The sequence below is a fragment of the Ailuropoda melanoleuca genome, chromosome 14 (genome assembly GCF_002007445.2).
Source record: "Ailuropoda melanoleuca isolate Jingjing chromosome 14, ASM200744v2, whole genome shotgun sequence".
Taxonomy (NCBI): domain Eukaryota; kingdom Metazoa; phylum Chordata; class Mammalia; order Carnivora; family Ursidae; genus Ailuropoda; species Ailuropoda melanoleuca.
The window spans coordinates 21066479-21077620 of NC_048231.1; the positions used below are offsets into that span (position 1 = coordinate 21066479).

Here is an 11142-nt window from a genome sequence, read left to right on the forward strand (position 1 = left end):
AGAGACCCCTAAAAAGATTGGAAAGGAATTTTTAATACACATAAGTCCACAAGGACGGAGAGGACAGATGAGGATACATGGATGGTCTGGCGAGCTACAGAATTCTAAAAGAAAAAAAGGCAGAGGAGAAGGAAGGCGAATGTAAGAGTACTAGTCACTGGAAGCATGTATCTGGAGGTAGCTGCCTTGCCTGCAGAACATCCGAACGGCGTGGGACCAGGGTGGGAGGGGGGGGTGATGGGTATGGCATGTGGCAAAAATGAGACATGGGACTAAAGACAGAAGGATTTATTGAAGGTCTACATCTGGAAATGTTACCCCACTGCCCCTTTCATGCAAAATGCCAGCAGTCAAGAGTACCTCCCCTCTAAGCTAGAGATTTAAAGTCTATTTCCTAAAGAATCTGAAAAACTCTAAAACAAAAGAGACTTCCATATTCTGGCATTTTAGGGTCCAACAGCATAATGACCAGCTCCCCCACACAACTGGCCTAAAGCAGAGTCTGCCAGTGGACAAGCTCCCAATCAGATTTTCGGTCTCGCTCTTAAGCATGAACGTGCAACCTAGGATCACCAGTCAAAGAATGCTTATACCATGAAAGATCAAAACCAAGATAAACCAGGGGGGTGGAAATGAGCCTGGGGGAGCCAAACACATTTCAGGGAACAGAAGAGAACTTTTAACAAAGCCACCATTAGTGACCTGAGATAAATCTGGGAAAACATTTCTCATAGCAATAATGACAATAATGACAATAGATATTTATTGAGAACACACTGTCAGCTATTGTTTAACAAAGCCAAGATGAGGAAACTGATGCACAAAAGGCTTCAGTGACTGATAGTAAGTGCAGAAGCCAGGAATCAAATCCAGATAGTCGGAATTTAAAAGCCATGCTTCTAAACATTATGTGTGCTTCTTCAAATACACTATAAAAAAGGAAGAGAAGGGGTGCCTGGGTGGCACGGTAGGGTAAGTGTCTGACTTTTGGTTTCAGCTCAGGTCATAATCTCAGGGTCGTGAGATTCAGCCCCATTTAGGGCTCTGTGCTCAGCATGGAGTCTGCCTGAGATTCTCTCTCTCCCTCTGCCCCTCACCCCTGCTCACATGCCCCCTCTCTCTCTCAAATAAATAAATAAATCTTTAAAAAAGGAAAGGAAAGCATGAAAGCTCTTCTTAAAATGAAGCATCTGACAATTATGTATTCAGAACCTTCTGTCTTTGAACTACCAGCCTAAGTGCCAAAAATATGGCAGTGAACAGAATAGTCTTCAAACTGGAAAGCAATACAATGAGATCCAAGTTTTAGAAAGAACATTCTGTCTAAAGTCTGAAGGTGGGTTCTAAGACCAATCAGGAAGTTTTCACACAGCTCAGGCAAAATGTAATTCAAACCTAAACTAAGGTGGTAGTAATGAGAACCATGAGACTATAGACAGCTACATACATATAAACAGCTAAGCTAACATCTGATTAGAGGGTGTAGTTCAATTGCATCTTACTACAGACATTCTTGGCATAAACGTTGGGCAAGGGCAAGAGAAACTCCATGAAAACACAAGTCCTAGAAGATGGTGGAGAGAAAAGAGGAAATAAACACCAGTAGGCTTGGAGGGAAGAATCATCCTAGTTGGGATTTTTTGAGTGGAGAGGAAGTCCTACAACCATTTTCAAGTATAAAAGAACTACCTTCCTTTCCGACAGCAGCCAGACTATCTGATTAAAATTGTAGATCTCTGCAAGAGAGGTTAAATCCCAAAAAAGGGGAAAAAGGAATTGTTCTCCTTGCTTGACTCTATAAACTACCAACGTAGCATGAGTGGAGCAGCCCGCATCAGGAGAGCGTAGCCGCTCAGCAGCACTTCAGGTTAACAGCAGGCCTAAGGCTAGTTAGAGCTACATCAAGTGGCTTATGCCAGCGGGGAGTGAGATGGCTCCAGCTAGATTCCAGTTTGGGCTGAAGGGGCCTTAGGTCCCTGAGATGAGCTTGGAGGTGTAGGCAAGGGCCAGATCTTCAGGACATTGGTATGGTGTGGTATGAAGAGTAAATGTTATTCATGGTACATTGGGAAGTCACTGAAAGCTTTTAAGCAGGAGAGCGACCTTACTCAAACCCTATATTATGTCTGACTACTCTGGCTGCTGTGTGGAGGATGCATTGGAAGGGAAGGAGGGTAGACAAGAAAGCTATTGCACCAAGAGATGATGGTAGCTTGGACTAGAGAGCTTACACTGGAGAAGCAATTACATGGATTTGGGATTTGGGGAGAGAGGATTTTTGTTTTTGTTTTTTTTTTCCCTAGGTTAAATGGAATAGGTTAGGTGGGGCTGGGAGATCAAAAGCTAAGTTTGGGATGGACCTGTTAGGTTGGAGTTGCTCAGGAGGCATCCAAGATGAGATGTAAAATAAGCAGTTGGATATACCAGTCAAGATCTGGCCTGGAGCTGTATTTGCCGGGTTCCTTGTTTCTGACTTGTGCTGAAATAAACCCCAAATTGGGCAAGAAAGGAATTGACATTCATTGAACTCCTACTACATGCCCAGTTCTCATTATGTTATAGATGTCTCGATCATAAGTTTTACACACATTTTCCAACACCTGCTTTTCTCCATGCCTGTCCAAGCACTCTCCCAATTCAGCCCCACTGGGACCCAACTGGAGGCCACCTGGATAAGCTTGTTAAAGACACTCAGACAAACCATGGAATCAGTTCCTCCCTCCCAGATTCCTAATGAGGCCCTGGAGGATCGCTGCACCTGGATCTGGGTTCACAAAAGACTCCAGAGACCTGATGATAGGGGATAGAGAAAATTTCCTAGTGCACTGAACCCAAACTCGAGCTCCTAACTACAGTTATGGTTCCACTCTTGGTTTGCTGAATCTCTTTGGATATAACATGCCTCCTTTTCTTTGTCTCAGCTTTAATATCCGCCTGCTTCATAAAAATTTTCTGAGGAATTGAAGTGAGATTCTAAATTACCTAGAGTGCATCTTAAATAATGCAGATTCCTGGGCCCTACCATCAGAGATTCTAATCCAGTTGGTTTGCGTTGTGGCTCAGGAGTCTGTATTGCAGGTAATTCTGATGCTGGTCGAGGCTGGTGCCTCAACAAGAAACAATGATTTGCAAAGTGGTAAATTGCCAGTTTTCGCCAAATATCTGCCTCAATGCTATCTATCTCCACCACTTGGATCACTATAGAAGTTTTAAAATAAGGCCCAGGGGCGCCTGGGTGGCATAGCGGTTAGGCGTCTGCCTTCGGCTCAGGGCGTGATCCCGGTGTTACGGGATCGAGCCCCACGTCAGGCTCCTCGCTGGGAGCCTGCTTCTTCCTCTCCCACTCCCCCTGCTTGTGTTCCCTCTCTCGCTGACTGTCTCTATCTCTGTCAAATAAATAAATAAAATCTTTTAAAAAAATAAATAAATAAATAAATAAAATAAGGCCCAAAATTCTTTGACACTCCTCCCATTGTGAAATGGGTTCCATGTTCCCCACCTTTAAATCTACTAGTTCTCTTGGGACACCACAGATGCTTCCTCTCAAAATGCCCCCTCTCAGAACTTGACCGCCATGATATGAGAAGCCCAAGACCCATGGGGAAGCCACATTAACAGTCCCAGCTAAGCTGAGCTTTAAGTCATCTCAACTCTGGCCCTGACATGCAAGGGAAGGAGTCTGCAGATAATACCAAGCCCAGTCACTGACTTGCCCCAGCCTTCAAGTCTTCCCAGCTGAGCCCCGGACATCACAGAGCAGAGAGAAGCCATCCCTGCCATGCCCTGTTCAAATTCCTGACCCAAAAAAGCTATGCTAATAATAAAAAGATTGTCATTTGATGCCACTTAGTTTTGGGGTTTTTTGCCATTCAGTAACTGGAATGGTTCCTAAAGTGTTCTCTCAAGAAACATTTATTAAAATGCAAACACAGTACTTGGAAGGATAAACTCTTTCAGATGAACACACGCAATCAGTGTATCCAACAGACAGCAAAGCAGGGAAAATGAGCCAAGAGATGCTCTCTTGTTTCATTGACATGAAAGCATCACTGGATAAAGAGACACACAGATTCCTTTCAGAAAGCTGAAAGCAGAAAGATGGCAACCCCTTGAAGACAGCATGGCTAAAAGAGAAAATGGTGCATCAAAAGGACTGATGAGGCAGGAGAGCAGCATCTAGCTTCATTTACTTCCCAACTGCATTTGTGGCTGGCTCCAAAATCCCTCAGCTCTCAGCAACTACAGTAAAGTTGTTCATTTATGCCAGTTTCCCAAACGTACTTGCTTAATGTTAAAAATTACCTAGGATCACATAGTAATAAGAGCCAAGGGTAATTCTTACCACCAGGCAAGTTTAGGAAATGCTAAATTATAGAATTTTTAAAGTACATACAAAATAGCAAATGTGACACCCTTCCCTGAGAATCACTGTTCTGTATAAGAATGAGCTTAATGTGGGGCGCCTGGGTGGCACAGCGGTTAAGCGTCTGCCTTCGGCTCAGGGCGTGATCCCGGCATTATGGGATTGAGCCACATCAGGCTCCTCCGCTATGAGCCTGCTTCTTCCTCTCCCACTCCCCCTGCCTTGTGTTCCCTCTCTCGCTGGCTGTCTCTGTCTCTGTCAAATAAATAAATAAAATCTTTAAAAAAAAAAAAAGAATGAGCTTAATGTGAGAGCTTCATGTTTATAAAAAATGACTAGCAAATTCTAGCAGACTTGAACTGTGAGAATATAAATCCCAGCTAAGTCAAATTACAACAATATGGAGGAAAAAGCTGTAAATACTGGCATTTTCTTGCTAAGAAGATACTACTAATTATATTAAACATTTTTAAGTTGCGATGGAGAAAGACATATAACCTAGACTCTCTGGGACTGAGAAAAGAAAAGGAAATGTCACACTGCAATGTGAATTAATTCTACTTTAGTAATTAACACTAATGTCTATGTTCCCAGCTTCACCACCCTCCCCATTGTTTTTAGAAGTATCTTAAATCTCATTTCTCAGATTATTAATCTAAATAATCTTAGATTATTAGTATAAATACTGGAGTTTTCTTTCCATGAAATACACTTATAGCCTTCTAAAGAAACTCTGGGGAGTTTGTTCTCAGTCATGAATTCACCATGTAACTGGTATAACTCCCAAATTCTGCATCATTAGAAGGATTTCCATGATACTAGTGTTGGTTCATATCAGTGAGCAGTTTATTAATCCCAAATCCCTAGTCCTCAGAAAGACTTGAGAGCAATTCAGTCCCCTTTAAGCCTGTTCAAATATATTTCTCTTGCCTCTGGAGACCCTTTAGTAGTTATGTGGTGTAATTTTCTGGAGCAAAATTGATATCTGTCTCTGATTCCAAGAGTTTGCGTTTATTGCAATAAATAAAATGTCTGCTAAACTGTTATTTGTATCGATGCATACCGAAATTCCAAGTAGTAAAAATGGGGAGTCCCTTGTAACATATCAACTGAGAAGCCAAATAGCCCTCCTTTGACCAGTGGCAGGATCTAAAGAACTGAGTCTATGTTCGAGAGCAGAAAGGAGCAAGCCCCTATTAATCTCAGGCTCACTTGACCATCTGGTCAAGAAGTAGAAGGCTCTGGCTGCTCACCAGCTCTGTGTTCTCTCCTTCCCAGGGACGTCTCTTACACCAGTGTCACTGCCCTGCCAGCCAAAGGCCTGGAACACTTGAAGGAACTGATAGCAAGAAACACATGGACTCTAAAGAAACTTCCACTTTCCTTGAGTTTCCTTCAACTCACACGGGCCGACCTTTCTTATCCGAGCCACTGCTGTGCTTTTAAGAATCAGAAGAAAATCAGAGGGTAAATGGCAGGTGTCTGGAATAAGCGACAAAAGGTCTTGGTGGAAGTTGAAGTAATTTCTGGGTTTGGGGAAGGTCTGTGGTTTGAAAGCCAGGTGGAAAGAATTGAAGCGTCCATAAGAAACATGAACTCCATAGGACATAAGGCCCCATGCAGACTCGAAGTAACTGCAGATGAGAAATAAGACCAATGTCACTGGATCACAGTAGGGAGGTGTGGGAATCATGTAGAATCTCGTAGAGATTATACTGCTTGATTCCTAGTCTCCAGATTCAACACATATTAGATGCCACAACAATGAGGACAAACTTAGAAACACAAGCAATTAAGACTTTGCAAATGTCACAGCTTACTGGTTACCTGTGTGTGGGCTTTGGAATCAGCTGGCTTTGTACCCGAGCTCTGCCACTTTCTAGTTGTATTATTTCAGCCTACTTACTTAACTTCCCTGAGCCTCTGTGAATGGAGATTGTAATGTCATCGTTGACAGAGGTTTTGGGGAGATTAAATGAGAAACTGAATAGAAAACACCTATTACAATGGCCCGGAATATTTTAAATTCTCAATAAATATCAGCTGTGTTATGAATTATTTTAATATCAGGCTGCTTGCAAGCTGCAAAGGAGGGACAGCCTTCTTCTCTCCATGCTTTCTCTGCATCTGTCTTCACCTACACTTTTACTCTGCTTTATTCCCCCCCTTGTGTCTCATGTAATCCCGTTGTCCCATCACCACCTTCATTCCTCACTTATTCACTTCTTCTCAGTGTCTATACAATATCTACAGGCTGGCTTTCTGACTCATATTTGCGGTGAGAAATAAACTGGGATCTAATTGTGGGGGAGGAAACAAAAGGGAAAGTTAAATGGCTATGCAAAGAAAGCCAGTATGGGCCTAACACCTGCAGAAAGCCAAAAGTGGGGTAGGGAGCTGGTGATAGCAGGCTTGATACTGATGCCATGTGTCCCTGGCTAGAAAAGGACCAGGGATGGGTGGGAGGCTAAAGCGGACCTCAAGGGCAGGGCCCAGATTTCTCATTAACCTCCAAACAGTTTGGAATAGGCAGTCCATTGGACATTTTAACTAGAGCACAACAGATAAATCAACATCACAGTAGCTGAAGCAAGTTAAAGAATCCTTTGTGATGTCAGTATGGTGGGCTAGTGAAAAATGAAATCTCACTTTCATGAGCATGCCTGCATGATAGTATCCATTTATTTGTTCAATAAATATTTACTGAGCACCTACTATGTGGTTGGCACTGTCCTATCCCATAGCAATGAATAGGTCGGACAAGAGCCCTCTTGCATTTTGTTTACATTCTAGTAGGGGAAGTCAGAAAATAAGCAAGCAAATAAGAAAATATCAGATATTACTATAAAAGAAATAAACATAAGGTAGGACAATTTATTTAGGGAGATCGGGGAAGGCCTCTCTGAGAAAGGGACACTTGAGTGGGGTGGGGTGGGTAATAGGAAATGATGTAGGAGAAACAGGCCTGACTAGGTCATGAGGAATCTTGTCAAATCATGTAGATCATAGTAAATATTCAGCATATTTTGCTAAGTGTTATGGGGACCATTAGGGGTTTTCAGCAAGCAGTGACTTATTTCTGTTGCCTTGCAGAATCCTTGAGTCCTTAATGTGTAATGAGAGCAGTATTCGGAGTCTGCGTCAGAGAAAATCTGTGAATGCTTTGAATGGCCCCTTTGACCAGGAGTATGAAGAGTATCTGGGTGACAGCCATGCTGGGTACAAGGACAACTCCAAATTCCAGGATACCCACAGCAACTCTCATTATTACGTCTTCTTTGAAGAACAAGAAGATGAGATCCTCGGTTTTGGCCAGGAGCTAAAGAATCCTCAGGAAGAGACCCTACAGGCCTTTGATAGCCATTATGACTACACTGTGTGTGGGGGCAATGAAGACATGGTGTGTACTCCCAAGTCAGATGAGTTCAACCCCTGTGAAGACATAATGGGCTACAAATTCCTGAGAATCGTGGTGTGGTTTGTTAGTCTGCTGGCTCTCCTGGGCAATGTCTTTGTCCTGATCATCCTCCTTACCAGCCACTACAAACTGACTGTCCCGCGCTTTCTCATGTGCAACTTGGCCTTTGCAGATTTCTGCATGGGGATGTATCTGCTCCTCATCGCCTCCGTAGACCTCTACACTCACTCTGAGTACTACAACCACGCCATCGACTGGCAGACGGGCCCTGGGTGTAACACAGCTGGTTTCTTCACCGTCTTTGCCAGTGAATTGTCAGTGTATACACTGACAGTCATCACCCTGGAGCGCTGGTATGCCATTACCTTCGCCATGCGCCTGGACCGGAAGATCCGCCTCAGGCATGCATATGCCATCATGGTTGGGGGCTGGGTTTGCTGCTTCCTGCTCGCCCTGCTCCCTTTGGTGGGAATAAGCAGCTATGCCAAGGTCAGCATCTGCCTGCCCATGGACACTGAGACACCTCTCGCCCTGGCATATATCATCCTTGTTCTGTTGCTCAACATTGTGGCCTTTATCATTGTCTGCTCCTGTTACGTGAAGATCTACCTCACAGTCCGAAATCCCCAGTACAACCCGGGGGACAAAGACACCAAAATTGCCAAAAGGATGGCTGTGTTGATCTTCACTGACTTCATGTGCATGGCCCCAATCTCATTCTACGCTCTGTCAGCACTGATGAACAAGCCCCTCATCACCGTTACCAACTCCAAAATCTTGCTGGTTCTCTTCTATCCACTTAACTCCTGTGCCAATCCATTTCTCTATGCTATTTTCACGAAGGCCTTCCAGAGGGATGTATTTATCCTGCTCAGCAAGTTTGGCATCTGTAAACGCCAGGCTCAGGCATACCGGGGCCAGAGGGTTTCTCCAAAGAACAGCACTGGCATTCAGATCCAAAAGGTTACCCGGGATATGAGGCAAAGTCTCCCCAACGTGCAGGATGACTATGAACTGCTCGAAAACTCCCATCTAACCCCAAATAAGCAGGGCCAAATCCCAAAAGAATATAACCAAACAGTTTTGTGAGCTGACCCTACACAACTCTCATTGGTAGGGGAACTTCTTAAAGGCTGGTTTCTTGAACATGTATTTGAACCTATTACATACACAAGACAGCTGACCTAACCCTTGTGCATGTGATGTTTCTTGGGGCAAAAGTTCATCTCTGGAGAAGGGATAGCATTACCACTGAATCGTTACCTCCAAGAAGAAAGGGAGGCTACCAGCATGTCTGAATCCCAAGTGATATCAAAATAATGGACACTTTCTAGAAAACTTGCTTAATGCTACCTGCAGTGACAACATCGTGTAAGATGCTCAAAAGATGTCGGCTCAACCGGGTCAGCATTGAGCTGCTCACTTGTAGCTAGCATTTCATGCTAAAGATTCAGCAAATGGCAAATGCTATTAACTTAGTTGGTGGCCACAAGATAAAATTAGCCCCATGTTGGCTTGGTCCGCCTTCATGTTCCCGGGTACAACCAAGGACAATGTGAATTCCTCAAAACTGAAAAGTCCCACAGGATACATGCATGGAGCAGCTATTCTGAGGTGGAGGAGGGGAAAGGCTTAGCTTTGAGTTGTTTTTTCAGACTCCGAAACTATTAATCATCTCTTTGCAAGGATCTACCCGATGTGACCCAACTATTATGTGTTGCCCAGGAAAAAAAAAAAAAAAACTGGCAAGATTTCAGCTTATGTGGCTGAGCAAACTAAGAACTGTTCTTCTTGGCTAGTCTCATACAATAAAAGACGTGAACTCTAGAAATATTTCTAAGTAGCAGCAAGTGGGAATTATGAGCAGAGCACACTAAATCACCCATTGATTAATAAAGCAGGCTGGACACACGGTAACTGCTGACCCTTGGGCAAATCACAGGGCCACTTCTAAGTCTAGAAATGAAAAAGCTGGATGGCCTCTTCCAGTTTTAAAACTCTACATATATCCTTTTCCTTTAAAACATGTTTTCATGACAAAAAGAAAAGCACTAAGAAAGAAGAATCCGTTTTTCCTATCTTGTAGGTCTGCCATCTCTTTCTCTTTGGAGCCTAGACATATGACCCAGGAAATTTCTTCTGTTTCCTTTTTGGCTATGATGTCTGAGTCATACTGGGCTGGATGTGAATCGCTCATCGAATTACCAGTTCTACACAGCTACAATTATCAGGCCAAAAACAGGTTGGTTCATATAATAGGATAAAAGCTAGCTTTGCAAATTTTGGTTATTCAGAGTCACTACTTCACTGTGCAGATTCGCCTGAAAACATTTAACTTGTCTTCAGGGATTGATTTCTTTACTTATTTGTTTCCAACCCACAATGCAGCACTAAAGCTATCAAACACGTCAAGCAACACTAAAGTTATCAAGAGACATTTCTTCTCTCTGAAACTGCTAGCTCTTTCCAACCTGTTGATCATCGGACGTAATCTCTATTCGCCAACAGTGCTCCCTTACTTAAAATGGTTAAGATCAATCTTTATCCACAGATGTACTCTCCAGATTATTTGTCAAAACAGCCCCTTAATTTCATCCCAGAGATGGCATTTCCTTCTCAGTGCTCATGAGGCACACCAAGGAATTCAAAGCTTTTGTTGTTTTAAGTCTGTGGAGTGGCGTTAGTGGGCCCAATGAGCCCCCAGAGATGGTCCCCCTGACTCACCTAGGATATCCCCATAGCAACACCCATTTCTGATTATCATTGAGACTTGGACGTCTTCATAGAAATATTATACACACTTGAAATCATGACTTATCCACCGGTTCACTTGTAACTAATGAAACTAAACAGTTGTGTTATTTTTTGGCATGTGTTTCTCACCTGTGACATTCTGAAATATTACATCCTGATGAATAATGTGTTTATCTTGAGTAGTTGAAATAACACTTTGGAAACAGTCCTAGAAAAGTAACTTCAACACAATTATTACTAAAATTTGCCTTCACAACATGAAATAAATTTTCTTCCTATGAAATGATTGTGCTGAGTCCTACAGTAATGCTTTTGCAATTTGTGAGCTTCATTTAGGGTTATCATTATCTGTGTTATAACTCAAAACAGGAAAAAAATTGGCAAATTTGCTAATTTATTCATATTAATAAATAAATTGTTGAGTATCAATAACAAGTATAAAATTGTATCCTGATTATAAATGGTCTTTATGTGAAAAACTTACTCATGATGAATTGAATTATGATCCATTGACAGGCAGTGATGGCTAAGAGAAATAATATGCTTAGTATTGACATTAGGAATTTAAATAGTGCTCTAATGAAGATGACAAATCTATAAGACTTGG

The 11142-nt window shown here is 42.7% G+C and overlaps 1 protein-coding gene across 1 annotated transcript in view; it reads left to right on the forward strand.

The window, feature by feature from the left end:
• The window catches only part of TSHR (thyroid stimulating hormone receptor), a 160976-nt gene extending 151242 nt beyond the window's left edge, over positions 1–9734 (forward strand). Inside the window, exons 10-11 of the mRNA XM_034643266.1 lie at positions 5642–5830; positions 7457–9734. Coding sequence (XP_034499157.1) covers positions 5642–5830; positions 7457–8870 — 1603 coding nt within the window. The 3' untranslated portion in view covers positions 8871–9734. The remainder of the gene's footprint in view (positions 1–5641; positions 5831–7456) is intronic.
• Positions 9735–11142: the final 1408 nt, after the last annotated feature.